At 37.1% G+C, this 22,289-nt stretch overlaps 1 protein-coding gene, 1 long non-coding RNA gene and 1 pseudogene across 2 annotated transcripts; 1 reads left to right on the top strand and 2 right to left on the bottom strand.

The window, feature by feature from the left end:
* Positions 1-8,900: 8,900 nt before the first annotated feature.
* Positions 8,901-13,488, bottom strand: LOC110934489 (annotated as a pseudogene).
* A 1,437-nt stretch (positions 13,489-14,925) lies between these two features.
* Positions 14,926-15,781, top strand: LOC110934490. Its single transcript, XR_002588383.2, has 2 exons — positions 14,926-15,056; positions 15,406-15,781. It is a non-coding gene; the product is annotated as an uncharacterized LOC110934490 (long non-coding RNA).
* A 587-nt stretch (positions 15,782-16,368) lies between these two features.
* On the bottom strand, positions 16,369-21,970 carry LOC110936019 (UDP-glycosyltransferase 85C1). The gene is made up of 2 exons (XM_022178365.2): positions 21,402-21,970; positions 16,369-17,615 (listed from the first exon to the last, which is right to left on the bottom strand). The coding sequence occupies exons 1-2, from the start codon at positions 21,916-21,918 to the stop codon at positions 16,681-16,683; spliced, it is 1,452 nt and encodes a 483-aa protein (XP_022034057.1). The 5' UTR covers positions 21,919-21,970; the 3' UTR covers positions 16,369-16,680.
* Between the last annotated feature and the right edge of the window lie 319 nt (positions 21,971-22,289).

Below are 22,289 nucleotides of genomic sequence, written 5' to 3'. Positions count from 1 at the left end.
TCTAGGATTCCGTGCCCTGTTCTATCCTATTCGACGCAAGACTCGATACAAGACGTAGGCGACAGACGGATGCACCAAGAAACTCCCCCTCGGATGTTGACGGAGTCTTTAGTGTCGAGTCTTCGGTTGTCAACCTTCAGCCTTTATCAGTCTTTATCACCAACAAACTCCTCATCCTTGAATGTTGAATCATAACTTGTCACTTTGTTCTTCAGACTCCCCCTCTTGATCTGCTGGGATCGTAGTCTGGAATTTTCACATTCAGGATCTTTACCTAGCTCTTATCCTGCAAATCTCTACCCAACACATAAGTTTCTCAAAGATTAAATCTTGTATAAATTTAGAAACTATTTCAGAAAATATACAACATGATTTGTTCTCTGAAAAACTGCTTGTAAACATAACATCTTCATACACTCTATCCCAAACCTGTTCTTCAAGTTTAGCACTTGGAATTTCGAAAATCAGCTTTTCAGCACCAGTTGTCGAAAATCTTTTTGGATTTTACAAAATTTATGTTAAAACACACTAAAATCTTTTTGGATTTTGAATAAAAGAAAATGCAGTAAAGAAACTATTTACAGACAATATTTTTTGTGAGTTCGTGCAAGAGGATCATATCAGTTTTGAGACATATCACTAACACCGTTAAGCTTGATTTCATTTTACGTTTTAAACAATTCACCTAGATTGTCAGTATGTTTGTCCACTTAAATTTTCACACAAAGTTCAACTGTTTCGAGATATGCTATTAGTGTCTTAATTACTTAAACTTATTCGTGTGTCCCACCACTTGAATATACTCCCGTATCCAGATCCCAATATTCAGTCTTACAGGTGAGTATACCACAGATGATATCTGTAAAGGGGTTAAATTGCGAGGGCCGTGAGAGCTCAGGTCGATACTTCCGTATACGCAAAGAGATGACGGCTTCGACTTTTGGTGTGTCCCCTTTAGAGGATCTTTTCTTCAACAGCAATGATTATCAATTTTATTGTTTAATCATTTTTGCTGAGGGCTTTTGCTATGTTTCAAGCATTTTTGCAGAAAGCATTATACGGGGACTAGGTCAGTATTTCCATACAGCAGAAGTCCCAGTATAATACCCCAGATATCACTGAGCATAAAGACCTAGTATCTCAGAATAAGGGACCTTTCAAACAAGATTTCAGGGGTTACCTATATATCCAAGAAGTTGTTACCCACAGAATAAGCAAGTTTGAATTTTTAGGTTTATATCTCGTCACAATTTACTGAATGTGTAAAAACCTATTGACACATCCGCAATGAGATTGTTTATTACATTTTGACTTTTCATATCTTTAGCGTGTTGTGATAGTCCACTGATGTACTATCATTTCCTCTTTTATGCAACAAAAACTTATTTTTCATTTTATCATGTTTTTGGCTTTTTCAGTTTTTCTAATGTTTTTGGATTTTCTGAAAATTTCTTACTCCCCCTAAAATTAAAAAACAATTAAAGAAAGTTAAAACAAACCATACAGAACATGACAACTGATATGAATCACCTCAATTCTCCATCCTCTTGGCATAAACAATCAGAACTCCCCCTCACAAGAAACTATTTTCCCATTAAGATTTCAAAACACTTAAGTTTGTTTTAATCAGAATGGTTTTTCCGGAAAATAAGTTCGTTTATCAACCATTTGTAGGTTTTGGGGTCATTTCATCACATTGTTTACCAAACTTGTAAATGATAGTTAAATCAAGTTCAATTTAATGACCTTGATTAACCACTTGTAGAATTGATGATAGAACCATTTGTAGGATCAAAAACCAAACATTTCAAACCTGTTTTTCAACCAATTACTCTCTTGTCGGTTGAATTCTCAAGGTGCCGATTCCTACTCCATACTTACCAACCTGGGAGTTTCGGCAATTCACATTTCTCAAAACAAATTTTAACAAATTAGAATGATGCCGATTCATGCTCCACGATTACCAACTTGGGAGCTCCGGCAAGTCATGTTTTTACTCTTTGAAAAATATATCCACCCAAGCCTGACCTTCCTTGGGTGTAACAATCTCATCAGCATCTTTACTTTCAATAGACTTGTGAACACTTCTTTTGGCAGCATAAAATTCTTTTACACTTTTGACCTTACCATTGACCATTTTGCCAAAAATGTGTTTCACATTTCCATTGAAAGTCTTTTCAACATCAAATTTCTTCTTGTCAGAATAAAATTGATTTGAAATTTCCACTTTTCCAATTTTAGATTTCAAATTTTTTGCATTCAGTGGTGGAAAGTTCTCATCATCCACTGTGAAAACTGATTTTTCAATCTCACCTTCAACACATGGCTCCTCTGATTTTGTGGAATCAGATTCATCACCAGAACTATTACCTGAACCTTTAACAAGCCATTTTTGATTTTTCAAATTTTCTTTTCTTTTTAAAACATTCTTTGAACATTCTCCCACCTCAAAGGTTGAATTTTCAAAGCCTGTAAAATTTCGGGTTGAAAGTTCAGTTTTCTCAACAACTTTCTCTTTTAGTTTACCAGAGATTTCCTGTTTTGGTTTGAATATTTTCGGACAATTCCTAGCAACATGACCAGCAGTTTTACACTGAAAACAGGTTCTTGTTTCTGTCTTTTTCTGAACAACATTCTTCTTTAGTTCTTCTTGCTTCTTTGCAAGGAATTCCTGATTTGTCTGCTTTCTGAATGCTTGCTCTTTCTCAGCCTCTGTCGTTTTTCCTGAAACAAACACAGTTTTTGGTTTATAAACTTTTTCATTTTTATAATTTTTCGGTTGATTAAATCCAAGACCTTTCTTTTGAAATTACTATTATGGTTTGGTTTCTTTTGGAAACTATAACCACAATTATAACCCATTTTCTTGTTAATTCTTTGTTGTTCTCTTGAAGTGTATTGTTTAGGTTTTCCGGAAAGATTTAAATCTTTTATTTCAGAAATATTAATTTCTGTGATTTTGAAAACCTTGTTAATCATTTCAAGTTTAACACTTCTTATTGGAAAAATCTCATCAGAATGTAATTTGTCAGAATCTTTCAAAGTATATGCTACTTTGACCGGTTCATCATTCAAATTAGATTTTGATAGCAAAAATTCTTTTTCATAAACCCATTTGTCCTTTTTGATTGTTGGCTTTGACGTATTGGACTCAGACTTTGACATGGGTTTGGACTCCTTTTTTAACTCCTCACTGTCATCCTTATCCAACACCTGATTGACCACACTTTTTATCAACTTTGACTCATGATCAGTGTCGGACGATGTGTATGTGACATCAATATTTTCTGGCAAGTTATCTGATCGCCCAGACTCCCATAGTAAGTTAATTGCCTTTTTGACTCTTTCAGAATTTGGATTTCGAGGTGAATATCCATTTTCGACCGGGGGCGGACATCTATTGTAGACCACACTTGGTTTCTTACCAGAAATTTTCACTTCATCTTCGTCTTTTGTCTCGGGTTTCTTTTCTTCTGAAGTCTTTACTTCTTCAAATGTCTTCAATTCTTCTACAATCGGATAAATCCTGTCAACAACAAAAGTAGAACATGAGTAACTATCCAATAAATTTTTAACTCTCTCAGTTTCCATTCTTTGTGTTGCCAGCTTCAACTCCATATCAGCACACTTCTTTGTGTAAAAATTGACATCATCAAGCTGTCTTATGTAAGCTCCTTTGAGTGTATTCATTGCAACAACTTGTTCACAATTCGACTCAGTATACTTGTTGATCTCTCTGTTCATTATATCATATGACTCTTTCAGTTTGTTAATGTTATGCAACAGTTCATTGTTTTGCTTGATCAACGAATCACAATTCAAACACTTTTCAGAAACTTTGACTGCTTCAGTATCAACTTTGATGTCAAACTCTGGAACGTCTTTGACTGTTCTGTTTGATTGGAAAAACTCATTTCTTCTCTTTCTCTCGGCTTCAGCTTCAGCTTTTAGCCTTTCTTCTTCTTCTTCTTCTTCTTCTTCTTCTTCTTCTTCTTCTTCTTCTTCCTCTTCTTCAATCTTTCTCCGCTTTTCTTCTGCAGCTTCCCTGACTTTTCTGCATTTTTCAGCCCATTTCAGATCGTAAGCATTAGCAATAAAAGCTTTAACATTTGACGTGTCTTTGGACATTTCTTTGGCCATGAATTCTTGATCTGGGCAGAAATTGTCCCAACTAAATCCTTCAGCCAACTTTTCATCTTCTTGGTCTGCCAAACACACTTTGCTGTTTGTTGGAAGATATCTATCCCAGGTGAAACCTCCATCCTTTCCTAAACAAGCTCTCTTTGAATCTTTAATGTCCATTCTACCATGTGCAGTTTGTGCTTGATGCTGTGCCTGTTGTTGTTGTTGATACGGCTGTGGTGTGACTTGATGATAAATCGCCTTTTTGTGATAGTCGTTGTTTCCGAAAGGGTTTTAGCTCCACTTGCTTCTCGATTTGTGCACTCCCTCTTGAAATGCCCCTTTTCCCTGCAAAGAAAACAAGTAACTTTAGACTTATCAAAACCTAAAGTTGATACATGAGCCTCACGAAAATCATCTCTGCCTGTAATTTGTTTGAACTTTTCAGCTCGTCTCAACACAATAGCCATGCACCATTTAATATCCATTAATTCCATCTCCTCGGCATCGATTTGATCGTAATCCTCTTTAGTGAGCATTGGATTACCGATCCTCCCTGCAACTAAGCCTCCGTAGGATTCAAGCACGGTTACCAACAAAGACATGTGGCTTTTAGCAACTTCCTCAGTATAGTTCTGATCATTTTCCAGCTTTAAGGCAATGTTGCATTGAAGAACTTTGCCACTCTTTGTTGTAGTGAACTGTGGATCATATGTTGGAAATGAAGAAAATCCTGTTGTGCTGCTTGATCCCTGGGATGGTTTTTCAGAAGAATCTTTAGCATTGTAAGCTGTTTCAACCTTTGGAGAGAAATTTGTCTTTTCACTAACACCACTCTTGAAATACAGACTGATGTCTTGTTCTCCATCGTAGCTCTTCATCCTAGCAATCTTTCGCTGCTCCATCTCTTGTTCTCCATTGATGAACTCTCCCAGTGTTAGCTTTTTATATTCTTTTCTGTTGTTTCTCAGCATCATCAGAAAAGTTCCCCAGATTTCATGTGGTAGCGCATCTGCAAGTTTTTCAATCAATTCATCAGTATCCTTTTTAATTCCAAGTTTCGACATATTTCTCACCAAGTTACAATATCTTTCTATAATTTGCTTGGTGTTTTCAGATTTTAAACCCCAGAAAAGATCAAATTCTTTCTTCATGAGTGACATTTTGTTTTTAAGCATATCATCGCTTCTTACAAATTTTGCTTCCAATTCAGTCCAGATCGAATAAGCAGTTCCATCATGTTGAAGCAAGATCAAAATGTCCTCTTTGATTGCTTGCTGAAGCAGACTCACCATCAGTTTTTCATCTCTATATTTCTTTTTCTCTTCAGCACTCATTTCTCTAATCGTTTGCTGAATACCATTTTTTGTGGGTCTTACATATTGTTCTTCAGTATGTTCCCATGCATCCAAGTGATAAGCTTCAACCCAATTTCCAAACCGTTCAGACCATGCATTGTAATCATCAATATCCATGAGCTTAGGCGGTTTCTGAGATGTCCTGGTTTCATTTTCAAGGAATGCATTCTGAGTGATTGTAATCGGACTAGCAAAGGCATTGTAAAATTCTTTGTCCATTGTTCAATTGTCCAAAAGTTCACAAAAATTTCCAAGTTCAGGCGAAATCAGAATCAGGAGCGAAATCACCAAGTGTTGTTCGAGCGGAATCAACAATCAATGTTGATTCGAGCGAAATAAGACAGAAGCGTTTGAGCGGAATCACAGTTCTAATTTTGGAGCGAAATCAGAAACTATCTTGGAGCGGAATTAGACTTGATGGTCAACAGGAGCGAAATCAACCAAAAACCTCTGGAGCGGAATCTATTTTGGAGCGGAATCAGGTTGCAATCTCGAGCGAAATCAAGTATGACGTCATCATCTCGAACATGATTTCAAGCGGAATCAAGTAAAACTCAGATTTTAGACCGATTTTAGCTTTCAAACTTTTAAGGATTTATCAAAACATGATTACGCGTGTTGTGTGTGAAATTGAGCCGGTTTTACCGTGAAAAATTTTGATTTTTTAAGAAGGTGTAGAAAGACAGAAAACACAGCTGAAATGGCAAGAACTCTTCCTCCTAAGCTCTGATACCACTTGTAGGATCGTTTTCGGCACTGAATGAGTCGATCAGAAGATTTCTTATCCAAAACAAGAGGCGGAAACTAATGTTTTGGTGCAATCTTAGCCGTATTCACTTTAACTGTTGTTTTATTGATCACTGAATTGATTACAAGCTCTGACAACACTTCGGCAGCACTTCGTGGAAACCGGAATGACAACACACACAACCCTCCTTAATTTCGCTCCTAATGACCCACTATATATAGACTTTCTGATTTCGCTCCTACATGCACAAGCGGAATCAGACCAACAACATTTCGGGCGAAATCAGGACTTAAGGCACTCGAGCGGAATCAGAACAATGGGGTTTCGCTCCAAATGACAAGATGTCATTTGGAGCGGAATCACCTTCTAATATAGATTCTAGGATTCCGAGCCCTGTTCTATCCTATTCGACGCAAGACTCGATACAAGACGTAGGCGACAGACGGATGCACCAACAAACACTTTGAAGATCTGCTGAACTCCGACGAATATATGAGTTTTCCGATCACCTGAAAATTTCTGAACAACAATTTTTGCACAAAAGTTTAATAAAAACCCAATCTTAACATGAAACCATGAGTTTAACAAGGTTTTTGATAAAACTAAACAGCAAAATAACAAGGTTTTCAAGGTTTTTATAACTGTTATTCCAGAAAATATATTATCTTCAAACTCAAAAATCAAGAAAAAAACACATGAAAATATTTGAAAACACAAGAAAACAACTTGGTTTTAACAAGGAATCGAGCCAATGCTCTCATACCAATTGTAGGTCCACCCGGAGGATCAAGTTAAACCTATTCCCTGTTTTCCGACAAACCCGAGAGTGCGGAATCCAAATGGGTAAGTTAAACCAAGTTAGAACACAAAAACAACAAACACAGATTCAACGTTTAAATATAAACTGTCTCTCTGTGTCTAAACTTCAATTGTTCAGCAACCTTGCTATATATAGTCAAAGCTAAACAGCACATCCACGAACATTCAACAGGCCGACGAACATTCAACAGGCCTGACGAACCTTCATTCTTCGTTGGAATAGAGTCTTCGTCGACATGGTACTTTTGACGAACCTTTAGTCTTCGTCGCCATAAGTCTTCGCCAAGATCATCCCTTCGTCATGCATAGGAGTTCGTCACACATGAGAATCTTCGCCCACATCAAGACTTCGTTGATCATGGACTCCTCATTGAGTAACACAGGCCCAATCAAGGCACTTGGCCCAACAACTATTAAATCAACGAATACGCAGATAATTTTAATAGTTGCATGCATTTTGTCAATCTACATGACATCATCATGACGTCATCATGGTGATGTCATGGTGATGTCAGCTCGCGACTCTTCGGGCTTCGCGTGTCGATCTCTGGGGCTCACGAAGGAGGAATGTCGTGACGTTGGGTGTGAACCGAACCAAACCGAGTCGAACCGAACCGAGTCGCGTCCACAGAAAGTGTACCAACAGTTTGTTGTACTTACCTTACGTATTTCAAGTGTTTGTGTGGCGGGTTGTTTCATTTTGAGGTTGCCTGCTGGACTTACTTAGTCTTGCTTCCGTGTTTTTTGTGAGACTGATCTTTGGTCTTTCAAAATGCGGTGCTATGTGTTGGTGCAATGTTCATGTAACGCCGAGTTTAGGGTCTTTCGGATGCGCTTGCTGTTTTTGGCTGCCATGTTATTGTGAGACCGAATTTGGGTTAGTATGGCTTTGTGGTGGCTATATTATCTCAGTTTCTTCTCTGTGAAGTTACACGTCATTTGGCATGGCAATATGTATTGTAGTCGTGTCGTGTAATAAGTTCACATGCAATTAATATGTTGCTAATAGATTGTATACAAATATGCCATGTAAAAAGGCTATGATGGATAATATCTTGGTTTACTAAACTCCGAGGGTTTACTATAAGCAACCGGCGTGCGTAAGATTTTATGAGCATAATTAATAAATATTAGAATATTAAACGTGTTAATGGTTGTGTCAAACTCTTATTGTGCATTTTAATGTGTTTCTTTTATTTCATTTAACGGGTTTTTTACGGGCGATGACAAGTAACATCAAACAAGCTTAACGCTTAATGCCTAGTTTGACCTAATAAATAATAAGTTTATATTATTTTGTTTCAACGAGTTTAAAAAATTAAATTACGATTACACATCGATTTATAGGTAAAATATGACAAACTTTGAACATGGAACAACTTAAATGCATTCTCAAACATGTAGTTGAGTCGGACCAAACGATAAATGAAAAATTATTGGATCTAACCGAACGGATGTCAAGGATCCATGAGAATCAGGCTCAGTCGCAGCTTGAAATTAACGCGCTTTATGCGCATTACGCTGAGTCTAACAACGTTCGTAGGGGTTAATATGTTTAGGTGTTGTATCTTTTAGTAATCCTTGATTGTGATTTTTTTAGAATTATTAATAGCAAACAATGATATGTTTTAATGTTTTAAATTATTTGAAATAGTGAGTAACAGAGTGGAAAAATTTCTGCTACATTGCGGTAAGGCTAAAATCTAGTTTTAATCAAATACTACACAACGTGTAAATTGAAATTATACCAACGTAATTAAGATAAAGTTTTTATTTATTGTTAAAAACGAACTATTCTCTGATAAATACAAAATTTAGGATATTACACAATACTCACGTGTGAAATTCATTCATACAGAAATAACAACTTACCAAACTTATTATTGAAACCACAACTACAAATCATACTGTCCGATTAGGCGAATACAAATAAAATCATGAATCCTTCACCAGATTCAACCAACAATACCGCAGAAAAAACCACAATGTGATCCAAGTTATTTGACCATATCCTCTAACAAGAGTTCTCCATTTTTTGCTCTCCATTAAGAATACTTGTAAAAAAATAGAACTAATCCACCAAGAATGAGGACCTGTTTATTCATAGGTTAATGATTGTATCAACAAGTTTCTCTATATCGAAACAAGACGAGCCGTTGGCAGCTACCGCGGTTTCCGCTGTTTTCTTCCATTCCATAGCCTTCTTCCTCATTCTTTCACCCTCCTCTCCCTCCATTAATACCCTCACAAGCTTCTCCACTTCATCCCTCTTCACATTCCGGCCTCTCAATCTCCATGCCAACCTCCCATTCCTTGCACATTTGCCTACAATTTATCAGTTGGTCCCCTGAAAACGGCCAACATATCATTGGCACCCCAGCTGACAAGCTCTCAATGATGGAACCCCACCCACCATGAGTCAAGAACCCACCAACTGCCGGGTGATTCAACACCTCTTCCTGCGAACACCAGCTTCCTATGAATCCTTTCTCGCTCATCGCCTCGTAGAGTTCTTGAGGCAAAACCGCAGGCTCCCCATCCACTAAATCAGTCCGTATGATCCATAGAAAATAAAGATTGCTGTTTACAAGTCCCCAACCAAATTCTAGCAATTCTTGTAATGACATAACTGTTATACTTCCAAAGTTGACATAAACTACAGAATTCGGTTCTTTGGATTGGAGCCACTGGACACACTCGGGTTCTTCCTTCCATAAACTATAGCAATCTAAGTCAAAGTTCTTGGTTTCCATTTTTGTGATCTGATTCAAATGTAACTGAAGAGGGCCGACGGTGTAGATATTAGGAAAGATGGATTTAATCCCTTTGACGAGTTTCGCCTCTAGTTCCTCGAATGTATGGATGATAATATGTGAAACATTATCAGCTGCCTGAGCGGTTTCTAGGAGATATTTAAACGAAGGATCTTCCGGTTTTGAGTATCGCATAAACTCAGGTAGTTCCTTCAAAAGGAGTCCTTCCATTCCGGGAATCCAATCTATTTCCATGTCAAGATATTCAGTTGTCAAATCACTTTCATCTGAAACAAAAAAACAAGATTGATTAACTAAAAGAAGTTGATATTGGAATATATTTTTTGATTTGTTGGTGGTCTTAGGAAAGTTATAAGAGTTCATAGGACGTTTTCAAAACATTTTAGGTTTCTAGACCAATACGCCACCTAACTGAATTCGCTTAGGCTAGACGGTATGGGGAGCGTCCCCCACCCATCCAGCCTTAGCGGCGGACCAAACACCATGCCGCCCCCCGCGTCCTCGTCCTCACCGTCGAGTGTTGGACGTTGGCGACAGTCCCTAAAAGACAAAACCCATCCCTTTTCAATTCTGTTTCCTTTGCAAAAATAAAAAAAAATAATTTAATTGCCATAATTATTGGGGTAGGATCATCCTCCCATTTCCAATGTTTTGCCATGGCGGATCATCCTCTATAGGACTATGATGTGACGCCTACGTGGCGGATCATCCTCCCTTGGAGGATGGTCACCATATCACATAGCCTTATAGAGGAGCGAACTCGACATCCATAAATATTGAATTCCTTTCCCTTTATGTTTTCCAATAATAGTGTGCCGACGCGATGTGACGGGAACACAACACTAAAAGGCTCAGTCAAGCTAAGCCTAGCTTGAGCTTGAGTCGATCTTCATACTGAGCTGGCTCGAGTCGGCATAAAATTAAAATCCAGCTGAAATCTTAAACTTGATCTCAATGGCTCACTTGACCAAACAATATAACTTATTCTTATCAAAAGGCTATGAACAAAACTTTACTTAGCCAAATAACCGAGTATGTAAGTTACACAATTATTTAACTCTTGTAACCACTTAACTTGCCTTTATAAGGCAATTTCTCCACTTTTGTTTTTTTTAGTCAACATAAGACAGATGGACAATCAAATACATGAATTCTTTATAAAGTAAGAGATCATTTTATACTCATTTTTTCATCCAAACTTTCTTTCTCACCTAGTGTGGGATGAACAAAAGTATAAAAGCTTCAACTTTAGATTGAAAAGACAGAAAGATAATTTCACCCTCATTTTAAGAGCATTCACATTCTTTCTATCATTTTTACCATATATTACATTAAAGGGAAAATTACTTTTTGAGTCTCTCTGTTATAGTGGTTTTAACCACTTGAGTCCAAAATCAAAATGTTTAACGCCTTGAGTCCCTAAACGCTTATTTTGTAACCCTTTGAGTCCATTTTTTTAACACCATCCACTAAGTCTGTTAACCAAGAGGGCAATTAAGTCATTTATACACAAAATACAACTCTTATATGCACAAAAATTTAAGGAACATGTGTCTAATGCATAAAGATTTTAATATTATATATAAAATAAATTAGATATACTATTATACACACCTACACAAACAAACATTTCACACACACTTGTCCATCCCTCCTCTCTTTATCTCTCTCATCTAGAACCTACCACCATCGCACCACCACCATCCCCACCGCACCTCCACCACTATCACCACCTTCCGTTAACCACCAACCACCTACAAACAACACCTCCACCATTATCACCTCCTTCCACACCGTCAACCACCACTATAGAGATAACCATAAACAGTCAAGACCACCACCAAACTCACCTAACATGATAGAAACAGAAACAAAATATAAACAATCGAGACCACCACTAGATCTAGTCTGAGAGGCGACGGCGGTGATGTCGTTTTAGGGTTTTAGTGGTGGCGGTTTTGGGTTTCAGTGATAGCGGTGGTGATGTCGGTTTAGGGTTTCAGTGGTGGCGGTTTTAGGGTTTCAGTGGTGGCGGCTTTGATGGTGACGACGGTGTTGTCGGAGGTTAGGTAATGGTGGTGGTTTATTGTGCCGATGGTGCTGTTGGAGGTGGGGCCGTAGGAGGTGTATGGTGATGGTTTATTGTGGTGATGGTGGTGTCGGAGGTGAGGCCGGATGTGGTGTATGGCGGTGGTTCATTGTGGTGATGGTGCTGTCGGAGGTGGGCCAGAGGTGGTTTATTGTGGTGATGGTGGTGTATGGTTGCAGCCTGAAGGTAAGGTGGTTGTGGTTGCTAGGAAGAGGTGTTGTATGGTGGTGTATGATGGTTCTTGGTGGTGTTTAGAGAGAGGGAGAGAAAGAGAGACTGATGAGTGGGATTGAGTGTTTATAAAAGTGAGATAAGGATTGTTATTTATTTATATTTATATTTTTTTTAATATAGGGGCATTTTAGTCTTTTTATTGGAAACTAACAGAATATTCAAACAGAGTTAAAAAATTGGACTCAAAATGTTAGAAAAAGAGTGCTTAGAGACTCAGGACGTTAAACATTTTGATTTTGCACTCGGGTGGTTAAAATTATTATTACACAGAAACTCAAAAAGTAATTTTCACTACATTAAAAACAACTAAATTTCTCTCTCTTTTCAATTAAATAATATTTTTGTACTTTATCATTATCTTTTTTCTCTCCTCCACTCACAATCACTTTCAAAATATATTAAAAAGATATAGAGGGTGACTAGTGTCCTCTCAAATATACAGACGAATAATAACTTTTTCTCTCTCCTCCAATCACAACCACATACTACCACTTTTTATAATATAAAGATTAGTCTCACAGAAATTTAATCAACATGATGTGAATGCTCTAAGACACTAAACTCCCTTAAGTGTCTTAAAATTATGGTAAAATTACTTTTTTGTCTCAAAGAGTTGTATTTTAAGATAGTATAATTAATTTAATTTTTTTCTAATAACTTGTTATGTTTAGATTTAGAAAAAAATCTAAATGCTCAAGTTTGTTTTAACTTTTTTTTTTTTTTATATATTTTCATGATACAAGACTATAAATTTTGTTAAAACCAACTTGTATTGTGTAAATGGGAAAAATCGAACCTTTAAGTGGGAGAAGTTCTTTTTCCTTGAGAACTTTCACCTGGTAAAACCCAATGAATCCACAGGCAGCCATGGTCCAGAAAAGGATGACTGGGATCTTAAGCATCTCAGCAGCCTTCATAGCATTTGTGTAAGTCATGAAACCATCACAAACAATACAACTAACCGAAGTTTCAAGGCCGGACAGGACATCAAGCAACGAATTATAGAAATTTGTTCGCATGTAATTCCAGAGTTCAACTATGGTTTGAGTATGTTCGACACCATCTTCTGTAGAAGAAGGGACACCATCAGGAACTGTTTTGAATCGAAAACTTGGAGTATCGTCTAGCCAGCGAGTCCCACCGGACTTTACGAGTCGCTTATGGTTCGACTGAGTGTTGATGAAGGTTACCTCAAGGCCTTTGTGGTTCAGGAGCCTGGCGAGTTTGAGCATACACTTGATGTGACTTTGTGCCGGAACTGGTATGAACAACACATGAGGCTTCTTTTGATTGATTATGGGCATTGCATCCATCTTTGTTTTTGTATGGTTGCCAAATGATTTATATCCCATTCACCAAGACAATAATGGAGGAATAATATTACAATGAAAGTTAAAATACATCAGTATATATAATATTTCAAAAAAATATGGTTTGAATAATAGAATATAAAAATTTATGAATTTTATAATATATTCGGCTACCATTGACATAATCACCTTTGTTGTGCCGTGACATCTTTTATTATTCCTGCAGCCCTGTAGGATCAAACCTGGAACCTGTCAACTTGGAACATGCTTTTATATTTATATATATACTAGGTTATTACCCGGGATTGCTTCCCGAGCTCGGGAAACTTAGTTATATTAATTATTATTTGTTATTAATACGACCTCATTACATCAAGCATCTCATTGGATTCAACAACAATGTCTTCACATCACCGGATTAGATCATGAACCCATATTAGAGGTTAAACAAAAGCGCAACAGGACCACATGAATTATTATTTGTTATTAATACGACCTCATTACGTAAAGCATCTCATTGGATTCAACAACAATGTCTTCACATCACCGGATTAGATCTTGAACCCATATTAGAGGTTAAACAAAAGCGCAACAGGACCATATGATGATATGAATAACATCATTTCCACTTTTACTTCAATGTACTTACGTGATCAGGTGATTTGGGATTTTATAAAAATGTTTGTTCGTGTATTTTTTACAAAATTAGATAGAATTCAAGAAAACGAAACAATGACTTAAAGAACTACAATTTAACACCCAATCTAATCGGGCAAACAGATGTTGACCAAAAGTCAAACAGTTGTTGACCAAAAGTCAAACAGATGTTTAACCAGATCCACTGTCTTCTTATATTTTAGCAATGTTTTTCTTTTCAAAACACTGTTCAACCTAACATGAGTTTCCATCAATTGTTGACCAAAAGTCAAATAGATGTTAAAACCACTGTTTGAGTTACTGTTTATTATTGTACGGAATACATGGAAAAGTGTCAGTTGTCACACCGTTTATAGACTTTTACCTTATGAAACATTTTATCTATTTTTATTTAACATTAAGTTCATTTAATTAAACCTTATTGTTTACCGGGTTAACTTTTACCACTAACGGTATTTTACCCACTCATCACAATGAACTTGGTTTAGTTATCAAACCCGTTTTGAGATGTTACATGACACTTGATATTTAGGATTCTAAAAATGATAGAATAAGACCCTCAAGGGCAACCTAATCGTTCATTGAACACAAAAGTCTATTACATATTCTTTTAATTATTAATTTGACATTTAGTGATATTTAATACTATCAATTAACAACATATTGTTGCATTGTTTGTTTGTACATTAGGCTTTTGTGTTGTTTGTGTTTTATTGGGTTGGAACTTGGCTTTGGTGTGCTGTACCTTCCTTGGGTATTTAAAGTGCGTGTGTGTAGTTAGGGTTGCTTCATTTTAAAGCACCCCACTCTCTCACCTCACCACCGTCTCGTTCCTCTCTCTGCTGCACCGCACCCCACTCTCTCACCTCACCACCGTCTCCTTCCTCTCTCTGCTGCACTACTGTAGCAGTGTTGCCCTCGCTCCCGCCGTCGCTTCGCTTTCTGGTAATATACTTTATTAGTTGCATGTTTTTGCTTGACCTCTATTTAGTCAGACATTTTGGCCGGATTTGGTGATTTCCTTCTGCGGGTGGTTTGATATTCCATCGGTTTGTTACTGCTTTCGACTAGATTTGTTGTTTACCGGTTTGGTTTTTTTGGTCCGATGTTGCTTCTGTTTTAGGCCTTCAATGTTCTTGCATTTTCTTTTTGAGTGTTAAAAACTTTTTCACATTTGTTTTTGGGATGGTTTAGAGATTTTGTTGTTTGAAAGAGAGTTGATGTCGATGAAGAAGAAACTTTGTTGTTCATCTAAGGCTTTTTGATTTACTAGCTTTGTTATCCCATTTTACAGTTATATTTGGCTATTCATTTGAAGATTGATGTCGATGAAGATGATTTTTTGTTGTTTATCAGACTATTTGGGGGGGTTTTTTTTGCAGCATTTGTATGAGTTTAAACAACTATTCTGGGTTGATGCATGATACTTTGAGCTTGATGAGGATGATTTGATGGTGCTTCGGTTTTGGCTTTGGCTTGGCACTTTTTGATGCAGCTAACCGAAGTTGATGAGCTTTATTTATGTTTGGTTATGGCTATGAGTACATGCATGTGTATATCCATATCCAGATGGTTTGTTTATGTACTATCAACTAGCAACATGTTTGAACATTTGTTCTTTGTACTAGAGTTGGGGGCATTTATATACTGTCAGTCGACAACATTTTACATTGGTTGTTGGTACATTAGGCTTATGGTTTAGTTTGTGTATTATAAGTTTATATTATTTGGTTTCAACGGGTTTCAAAAATTAAATTATGTTAATACATCGATCTATAGGTAAAAAACAACAAACTTTGAATGAAGAGTGTCCCATTTTCGAACAACTTGGATGCATTCTCGAACAAGTAGTCGAGTCGGACAGGATAAATGAAAAATTAGAGGAGCTAACCGAACGTATGTTAAGGATCCATGAGAAACAAGCTGAGTTGCAGCTTGAAATTAATGCGCTTTATGCGCGTTACGCTGAGCCTAACAACGTTCGTAGGGGTTAATATGTTTAGGTGTCGTATCTTTTAGTAATCCTTGATTGTGATTTTGTTATAATTATTAATAGCAGTCAATGATATGTTTTTATGTTTAGCATTGTATGTTTTAAATTATTTGAAATAGTGAGTAACAGACTAAAAAAATTCCTGCCTCATTACGGTAAGGCTAAAATCTAGTTTTAATCAAATACTACACAACTTGTAAATTGAGATTATACCAACGTAATTAAGATAAAGTTTTTATTTATTGTTAAAAACGAACTATTCTATGATAAATACAAATTTAGGATATTACACTACTACTTACACAATACTCACGTGTGAAATTCATTCATACAGAAATAACAACTTACCAAACTTATTATTGAAACCACAACTACAAATCATACTGTCCGATTAGGCGAATACAAATAAAATCATGAATCCTTCACTAGATCCAACCAACAATACCGCAGAAGAAAACACAATATGATCCAAGTTATTTGACCATATCCTCTAACAAGAGTTCTCCATTTTTTGCTCTCCATTAAGCATACTTGTAAAAAATAGAACTAATCCACCAAGAATGAGGACCTGTTTATTCATAAGTTAATGATTGTATCAGCAAGTTTCTCTATATCGAAACAAGACGAGCCATTGGCAGCTACCGCGGTTTCCGCTGTTTTCTTCCATTCCATAGCCTTCTTCCTCATTCTTTCACCCTCCTCTCCCTCTATTAATACCCTCACAAGCTTCTCTACTTCATCCCTCTTCACATTCCTCTCAATCTCCATGCTAACCTCCCATTCCTTGCACATTTGCCTACAATTTATCTGTTGGTCCCCTGAAAACGGCCAACATATCATTGGCACCCCAGCTGACAAGCTCTCAATGATGGAACCCCACCCACCATGAGTCAAGAACCCACCAACTGCCGGGTGATTCAACACCTCTTCCTGTGAACACCAGCTTCCTACGAACCCTTTCTCGCTCATTGCCTCCTTGAGTTCTTGAGGCAAAACCGCAGGCTCCCCATCCACTAAATCAGTCCGTATGATCCATAGAAAATAAAGATTGCTGCTTACTAGTCCCCAACCAAATTCTAGCAATTCTTGTAATGACATAACTGCTATACTTCCAAAGTTGACATACACCACAGAATTCGGTTCTTTAGATTGGAGCCACTGGACACACTCGGGTTCTTCCTTCCATAAACTATAGCAATCTAAATCTAAGTTCTTGGTTTCCATTTTTGTGATCTGATTCAAATGTAACTGAAGAGGGCCGACGGTGTAGATATTAGGAAAGATGGATTTAATCGCTTTGACGAGTTTAGCCTCTAGTTCCTCGAATGTATGGATGATAATATGTGAAACATTATCAGCTGCTTGAGCGGTTTCTAGGAGATATTTAAACGAAGGATCATCCGGTTTTGAGTATCGCATAAACTCAGGTAGTTCCTTCAAAAGGAGTCCTTCCATTCCGGGAATCCAATCTATTTCCATGTCAAGATATTCAGTTGTCAAATCACTTTCATCTGAAACAAAAAGCAAGATTGATTAACTAAAAGAAGTTGATATTGGAATATATTTTTTGATTTGTTGGTGGTCTTAGAAAGTTATAAGAGTTCATAGGACATTTACAAAACATGTTTGGTTTCTACACCAATACGCTACTTAACTGAATTCGCTTATAGAGGAGCTAACTCCACATCCATAAATATTGAATTCCTTTCCCTTTATGTTTTCCAATAATAGTGTGCCGACGCGATGTGACAGGAAGACAACACTAAAAGGCTCTGTCAAGCTAAGCCTAGCTTGAGCTTGAGTCGATCTTCATACTGAGTTGGTTAATCTTAAACTCGATCTCATTGGCTCACTTGAACAAACAATATAACTTATTCTTATCAAAAGGCTAAGAACAAAACTTTACTTAGCCAAATAACCGAGTATGTAAGTTACATAACTATTTAACTCTTGTATGCGCTTAAATTGCCTTTATTAGGTGATTTCTCCACTTTTTTTTTTTTTTGTTAACATAAGACAAACGAACAATCAAATACATGAATTCTTTAGAAAGGAAGAGATAATTTTATAGTCATTTTTTCATCCAAATTTTCTTTCTCACCTGATGTGGGATGAACAAAAGTGTAAAAGTTTCAAGAGTTTCAACTTTAGATTGAAAGGGCAGAAAGATAATTTCACCCTCATTTTAAGAGCATTCACATCCTTTCTATTACTTTTACCATATAATTACATTAAAGGGAAAATTACGTTTTGAGTCTCTGTGTTATAGTGATTTTAACCACTTGAGTCCAAAATCAAAATTTTAAACGCCTTTAGTCCCTAAACGCTTATTTTGTAACCCTTTGAGTCCATTTTTTTAACATCATCCACTAAGTCTGTTAACCAGGAGGGCAATTAAGTCATTTATACAAAAAGTACAACTCTTATATGCACAAAAGTATAAGGAACAAGTGTCTAATGCATAAATATTTTAATATTATATATAAAAAAATTACATATACTATTATACACACCTTCACACATAAACATTTCACACACACACACACACACACACACACCTGTCCATCCCCCCCTCTCTCTCTCTCATCTAGAACCTACCACCACCGTTTACACCACTGCACCACCACCATCCCCACTACATCTCCACCACTAACACCACTTTCCGTTGGCCGCCAACCACCTGCAAACAACACCTCCACCATTATCACCACCTTCCACACCGTCAACCACCACTGTCAAGATCACCATAAATAGTCAAGGGCCACCACCAAACTCACCTAACATGATAGAAACAGAAACAAAACATAAACAATCGAGACCACCACCAGATCTAGTCGGAGAGGTGACAAAGGAAATGTCGTTTTAGGGTTTTAGTGGTGGCGGTTTTAGGGTTCCAGTGGTAGCGGTGGTGATGTCGGCTTAGGGTTTCAGTGGTGGCGGTTTTAGGGTTTCAGTGGTGGTGGCTTGATGGTGACGGCGTTGTTGTCGGAGGTAGGGCAATGGTGGTGGTTTATTGTGCTGATGGTGCTGTTGGAGATGGGACCGTAGGTGGTGTATGGTGATGGTTTATTGTGGTGATGGTGGTGTCTGAGGTGGGGCCGGAGGTGGTGTATGGCGGTGGTTTATTGCGGTGATGGTGCTGTCGGAGGTGGGGCAGAGGTGGTTTATTGTGGTGATGGTGGTGTATGGTTGCAGCCTGTAGGTGAGGTGGTTGTGGTTGCTAGGAAGAGGTGTTGTATGGTGGTGTACCATGGTTCTTGGTGGTGTTTAGAGAGAGAGAGAGAGAGAGAGAGAGAAAGAAAGAGAGAGAGAGACTGATTGGATGTCCCTATGATTTGGTAAAATAACACATATAGTCCTCAACTTTTGAAAATTACACCGGTGGTCCCTGTGGTTTGACAGTTTGTTACTCGGATAGTCCCTGGATTGGATGTCCGTTAGTTTTCACCGTTAACTCCATGTAAAATAACCAAAATGCCCTTAGTATTAAATTAAAACACATTAAAAGATTATTTTAAATAAAAAAACAAATATTATTTAAAAATAATCTTTCTAAACTGTAATTATTGACCAAACCAGCCTATAGGTCAATATGTTACTTTACATATAATTTCCAAATCATACAACACCAGTTCACTACAACATATTTATCTTTTACAGTCCAGAAATTATAAAAAAGAAGGTGCTTAACAGTAAGTTAATCAACATCCAAAATCAAGATTCCATCACCATAGCCACCCACCTCCACCCACACCCATAACCACCGCCGCCACATAAACCTAACCCCTCCAACCCTTAACCCATCACAAAACACCACCACGGTCACCATCGCTACAACAGCAGCCACGAACAGCTACCATCTGAACCACCACGATCACCACAACCACCATCAGAACCGCTACCATCATCATCTTTCTTCGCCGTCAACACACCTATCGTTGCCACCATCGTCATCAACAACCATCATCAAAACCCAACCAATAATACCCTAAATCGGTTCTAAATGTACAAATTCAACTCAAAACTCTAAACCCTAACAGGCGATATGCACCTTAATCGACTGATGTTGATGGGGGAGGGAGTTGTAGTGGTGGTGAGTGAGTTATAGTGGTGAAGATGGAGGAGTTACAGTGGTAGAGTCAGGTGGTGGTGAATGACCTTTTCTGTGTCTCTCTCTCTGATCGGCCTTTTCTAGGATGGAGGAGGGAGTTACAGTGGCGGAAATGTTGATGCTGGTGGAGTGGCAGGTGGTGGCGGCTGGTGGTAAGTGGTGGAGTCAGGTGGTGGTGAGTGAGTTCATGTGTGTGTGTGAAAGAGAGAGAGAGAGGGATACATGGCTTAAAAGGTGAATTAGAAGGTTGGTGGGTCCTACTTTTAATTTTAATATATCTACTTTTAATATTTTAATTTAATACTAAGGGTATTTTAGTCATTTTACATGGAGTTAACGGTGAAAACTAACGGACATCCACTCCAGGGACTATTCGAGTAACAAACTGTTAAACCACAGGGACTACCAGTGTAATTTCCAAAAGTTGTGGACTACAGTTGTTATTTTACCAAATCACAGAGACTATCCGTGCATTTTACTCTTATTTAGATTTCTATTTCTATTTTTTTTAATATAGTGGCATTTTTGTCTTTTTATTAGAAACTAACAGAATATTCAAATAGAGTTACTTGGACTCAAAATGTTAGAAAAAAAGCGCTTGGGGCCTCAGGACGTTGAACATTTTGACTTTAAACTCAGGTGGTTAAAATCACTATAACACAGGGACTCAAAAAGTAATTTTCCCTACATTAAAAACAACTAAATTTCTCTCTTTTCAATTAATTAATATTTTTTTATACTTTATCATTATTTTTTCTCTCCCCTCCACTTATAACTACTTTCAAAATATATTAAAAAGATATAGAGGGTGAATAGTGTCCCCTCAAATATACAGATAAACAATAACCTTTTCTCTCTAATCCATTCACAACCATGTACCACCACTTTTTATAATATGAAGATTACTCTCCAAGAAATTTAATCAACATGATGTGAATGCTCTAAGACACTAAACTCCCTTATGTGTCTTAAAATTATGGTAAAATTACTTTTTTGTCTCAAAGAGTTGTATTTTAAGATAGTATAATTAATTTGATTTTTTCTAATAACTTGTTATGTTTAGATTTAGAAAAAAATCTAAATGCTGAAGTTTGTTTAACTTTTTTTTTTAATATATATTTTCATTATATTAGACTATAAATTTTGTTAAAACCAAGTTGTATTGTGTAAATGGGAAAAATCGAACCTTTAAGTGGGACAAGTTCTTTTTCCTTGAGAACTTTCACCTGGTAAAACCCCATGAATCCACAGGCAGCCATGGTCCAGAAAAGGATGACTGGGATCTTAAGCATCTCAGCAGCCTGCATAGCATTTGTGTAAGTCATGAAACCATCACAAACAATACAACTAACCGAAGTTTCAAGGCCGGACAAGACATCAAGCAACGAATCATAGAAAGTTGTTCCCATATAATTCCAGAGTTCAACTATGGTTTGAGTATGTTCGACACCATCTTCTGTAGAAGAAGGGACACCATCAGGAACTGTTTTGAATCGAAAACTTGGAGTATCGTCTAGCCAGCGAGTCCCACCGGATGTTATGAGTCGCTTATGGTTCGACTGAGTGTTGATGAAGGTTACATCAAGGCCCTTGTGGTTCAGGAGCCTGGCAAGTTTGAGCATACACTTGACGTGGCTTTGTGCCGGAAATGGTATGAACAACACATGAGGCTTCTTTTGGTTGATTATGGGCATTGCATCCATCTTTGTTTTTGTTTTTATCAATTGTTGGATTGTATGGTTGCCAAATGATTTATATCACATGCACCAAGACAATAATGGAGAAATAATATTACAATGAAAGTTAAAATACATCAGTATAAATAATATTTCAAAAAAGTATGGTTTGAATAATGGAATATGAAAATTTATGAATTTTTTAATATATTCGGCTACCATTGATATAATCACATTTGTTGTGTTGTGACATCTTTTATTATTCCTGCAGCCCTTCAGGATCAAACCTGGAACCTGTCAATTGGGAACATGTTAAAGAGATGAACATATATATATATATATATATATATATATATATATATATATAAGAAATTAGGAGTGTTTGATTATTTGATATT

Source organism: Helianthus annuus, chromosome 4, assembly GCF_002127325.2.
Source record: "Helianthus annuus cultivar XRQ/B chromosome 4, HanXRQr2.0-SUNRISE, whole genome shotgun sequence".
Taxonomy (NCBI): domain Eukaryota; kingdom Viridiplantae; phylum Streptophyta; class Magnoliopsida; order Asterales; family Asteraceae; genus Helianthus; species Helianthus annuus.
Note: the sequence above shows the minus strand (reverse complement) of the source record. Positions and strands in the feature narration are given on the sequence as shown.